The sequence below is a fragment of the Sinocyclocheilus anshuiensis genome, unplaced genomic scaffold, assembly GCF_001515605.1.
Source record: "Sinocyclocheilus anshuiensis isolate Anshui unplaced genomic scaffold, SAMN03320099.WGS_v1.1 scaffold407, whole genome shotgun sequence".
NCBI classification, from domain to species: domain Eukaryota; kingdom Metazoa; phylum Chordata; class Actinopteri; order Cypriniformes; family Cyprinidae; genus Sinocyclocheilus; species Sinocyclocheilus anshuiensis.
Genome location: NW_015552593.1, coordinates 1,271,456 through 1,275,499, shown reverse-complemented (window position 1 = coordinate 1,275,499; position 4,044 = coordinate 1,271,456). Strand labels below are relative to the sequence as shown.

The window sequence follows — 4,044 nt, the reverse complement described above, 5'->3', positions numbered from 1 at the left end:
AATCATAAAAACATTATTTTTATTTTATTATTTTTAATAATAATAATCTTATATTATTGCACAGTAATGTTAAGGCAATGCATAGCAGAACCACCTCATATTGTATATGTTTTTTCTCATGAGGTCATTTTTTATGTTCACCCTAAATATTAATGTGGCCACTTTCCCATGCAAGCAAACCGCAGCCTTTCTCATCAATTTTTTCATCACATATTTTTATGTTATTATAAAGAGATTATTCCTCTAGAGACAAGTTATGGAAGTTGTCAAATGTAATGTCTCAATAAAAGTTAATATCTTACCAAAATCACTGGCGCAGTAGTGCTCCATTATGGTGTCGGCTTTCAACTCGTTGTCACAGGGTGGACACACTTTTGAAACTACAGGGTAAAGAAAGGGAAAGTTAGTGTCTAGAGCATTTAGCCAAAACATTTAGGTATTTAAAGAGAACTGTAAGACTTGGTTTTGGGAAATCTGAAAATATTGCATGCTTCAAGTGGTAACATCATTCAAGTCAGAAATATCATTTACCTGTAATATGACTAATTCAACCTTACTACATGTATTTTTGTCTAACAAACAGTCCTGCCTCATGCCACTTGTCCCATTATTTGAACCAGTGTTGCTGTGTCAGACTGCTTGGGATGATTAAACACATAGAGTGAGTTTTGTTCACTCCTGTTTACAGGTATAATTGAAAGGTTATGAATAAGTTCATTATTATTTTGTTTCTTTGTTGGTGCACTGAATTGTTATGTGAGGTGATTAGCAATGATACATGAGTACAGTGAAAGATGTACCAGCGAGGCCTATCTTCGGTTAACCACAAACAAACAAAGGGTGGAATGTTTCATATTTGTTCATTCTAACAGCTCTAGAAAGGGGTTTGGTTTTGTGCAGTTTCATTGCAGTGCTGGACTCATGCGGGGGCAGCAGGCCAGTGCTAATAGAGCTTAATCCGCAGCGGTGAAGCCATGAGAGGGAGAGGTTTGGCAGCTGCTAGTTTTATTTCCTTGCAGAGGAAGGGAAGTTATAAAACAAGATTAAGACTTTCAGTGGTTTATCACTGTGAAATCACATCCCTATAGATCTGTACTGTCACTAGTGTATGTACAACTGCATATCACTGGACCTGAGAAAATATTTTTGGCCTCTCCAACACAGGATGTCTCAGGATGTTATAGAAACCAGAGTATTTCACACTCACCGCAGACATACGAAGACGAATGCAGGGGTAAACTTTTAATAGGTCACTGTGAAAACATACTTCTCAGCAGTTTGACAGTGAAAATGTTCACTGGAACATGCAAACAGCTGTACGTGACCTTCTTGGAGCTGATAGTTATTTGCTGATCTTATTTTTAACTGTAGACGTCACACATGGCGAGTGAAGCTACAGTTGTTTATTGTGACACCTACTGGGGTATCAGCTTTCTGTTCAGTGGACTTTTATATTACTGTATAACATGCTTACTGTACATATACACAATTTCACATTTATCAATACAAAAAAGGACCCACTTTATATTAAGTGGCCTTAACAACTATGCACTTACATTTAAATTAATAATTTGGTACAATGAACTTATTGTGTACATACATGTTTTTACATTGTACTAATATTTTAAAAATACCTGCATGTAATTACATCTGTAATTAATTTCTGTAATTACATTTATAATTACACTGTTGACCCATCCCTTACACCTTAACCCACCCTTAAACCCACCCATACCAACAAACCTGTCCCTAACCTTACCCGTATCCCATCTCAATAGCAGCAAAAGTGTTTTGCAATACAATATGAATACAATAAGTACATTGTACTTAATTTTTGATGTAAGTACATGGTAGTTAAGGCCACTTAATATGAAGTGGGACCACAAAAAAACATTACTATTTAGTATTTTTTTTCTTGTTTTTCAGTGATAAACATCATTAAAAAATTATTAATTTATGTGAGAAGCTAATTTGTGAATTTTCTTATACCGCACAGGCAAATAGTTTTTCTTGCACAACCCTTACATAATTGGCATAACAATCATATAATGGCCAATATTTTTCTTTATTAATAAAATTAAACTTGATAATATCTTCATCATTTTACTTTGCATGTTCTTTTGAATTTTCTATTGTTTTCTATTCTGAAAAATGTATCATGGTTTCCATGAAAAAATGAAAGCACCAAATAAGCATATTAATAGGATTTCTGAAGGATCATGTGAAACTGAAGACTGGAGATGGGAGTTTTTGGAATAATTTAATTTAAATTCATGTTTAACATTTCACAGTAATACTGTTTTTCAATATTTTTGATAAAATTTATTTTTTTATTAGATTTTCGACAAATATTTATTTGAATAATATTTACCTCCATCTCTTCTTTGACAACTGGTAACAGTTGTCAGCTGGTATTGGTTTTTGTTTTCTACAGGATTTATTTAATTTTTTGTCATTTTTGTAAGCAAAGTATCAGGCGTATATATTCCAGTTGCGAAAGCTTCCATGCTTCTATCACATCATCGATCCGCTTAACTGAGTAATTAGGAGGAATGCAGGATGTGGCTTGTTAAGGTTTGGAAAAGTCATTCATATGTTCAGCAAAAAAATACAGGAAGCTCTATTCGATCCCTGTGTGGTGGTGGTTCTAACAGAACAAACCGTGACCAGATTGGCTGAAGCTTGAAATTCTCCACTGACATCACCCACACAATGATGTGTGTTAGACCTGATCTCTGAGGTGGCGAATATGATTTTGTCATTTACTCAGCACAGGTCCTCCCTCGAGTTCACAAAACAAAAGCATCTGGTAACAAGAACTTACATGGCTCGTCTCCAGACTCCCCCTTCCAGGTTAAAAACTAAGGGTCAGAGTTTATCACCCCAGCCTCGAGCACAGCCATAGCGGTAGATAATGAGGAGAGGGGTCAAAGTTCACCAGGCTTCAGTGCACAGGTCGTGGGGAGTTGAACCCCTTTTTAAGTTTCAACCGTCAATTGGTCCCTGAGCAGACATTCTCATCCATTCAATATTCGGCGAGTCGGAGACGTGACGTGTGCGGTGACTTGCACACACTGAGCGTGTTGTGGAGGACACTTTGTTTCATACTCGCAGGCTGTAGCGAACTGCATACTTGAAGCTGAAATGTCTTATTTGCACTGCAGAGCGATTTATTCTGTTTTGCAGGGTGGCTTGCTGGCGGGACGCCCGGTGGAATCGGAGCCAAAGCATGTGTCAGGAGACTGAGCGAGGGTAATTCTGCAAACCGAGTTTCTGCAAGAAGTGCCAATTCAGAAATTGAGTGATATCAGAGCAATACTGGCTTTTTTTGTAATCTATTCCCTAAATTTCCTGTTGAATTCCTTCTCATGTTCATTGAAACATGTGTAAGGACTCAACAGAATTGCTTCTGAAAGGAAACTTTTTAATCAACAAGAGTGCTTTAGTGACATGCTTAACAGCTCAGTCCTAAACCGGTTTCTGCGATGTAAAACCTGTTGTCAGGTAACCTAAAAATGTAGTTCATGTGGGAACCCCGAACTGTTTTTATTCAAGTTTCAAGTACATTCAAGCAACATTTAATTAGTGATTTAATTCAAATATATTTTAACTAAAAGGCTGAACTGTGTTTTTGCAACAAGGTTATTTTCATAAATTATTGGTCAAAAACAGGGTTTGATATTTACAATACCTTATACATTTTTGCTGTTACGAAATGCTGTTACAGAAAAAAAAGCATATAATGGGTGATTTAAAGGGAAAGTTTACCCAAAACTGAAAATTCTGTCATTAATTACTCACCATCATGTCATTCCACACGCACTACTATTTAAAGGGATAGTTCACTAAAAAAATGTAAATTATCTCATTAATTACTCACCCTCATGTCATTCCAAACCCATAAGACCTTCGTTCATCTTCGGAACACAAATTAAGATAAAGATAAACGAAGGTCTTTTTTTAGGTCATTTTTTGGGTGAACTAACCCTTTAAAGGGGTCATATGATGCGTTTTAAAGTTTTCCTTTCTCTTTGGAGTGTTACA

At 36.1% G+C, this 4,044-nt stretch overlaps 1 protein-coding gene across 1 annotated transcript in view; it reads right to left on the bottom strand.

Annotated features, from left to right (window-relative positions):
• Window positions 1–4,044, bottom strand: part of sfrp5 (secreted frizzled-related protein 5) — an 18,296-nt gene that overhangs the window by 6,261 nt on the left and 7,991 nt on the right. The window contains exon 2 of the mRNA XM_016456489.1: window positions 303–380. Coding sequence (XP_016311975.1) covers window positions 303–380 — 78 coding nt within the window. The remainder of the gene's footprint in view (window positions 1–302; window positions 381–4,044) is intronic.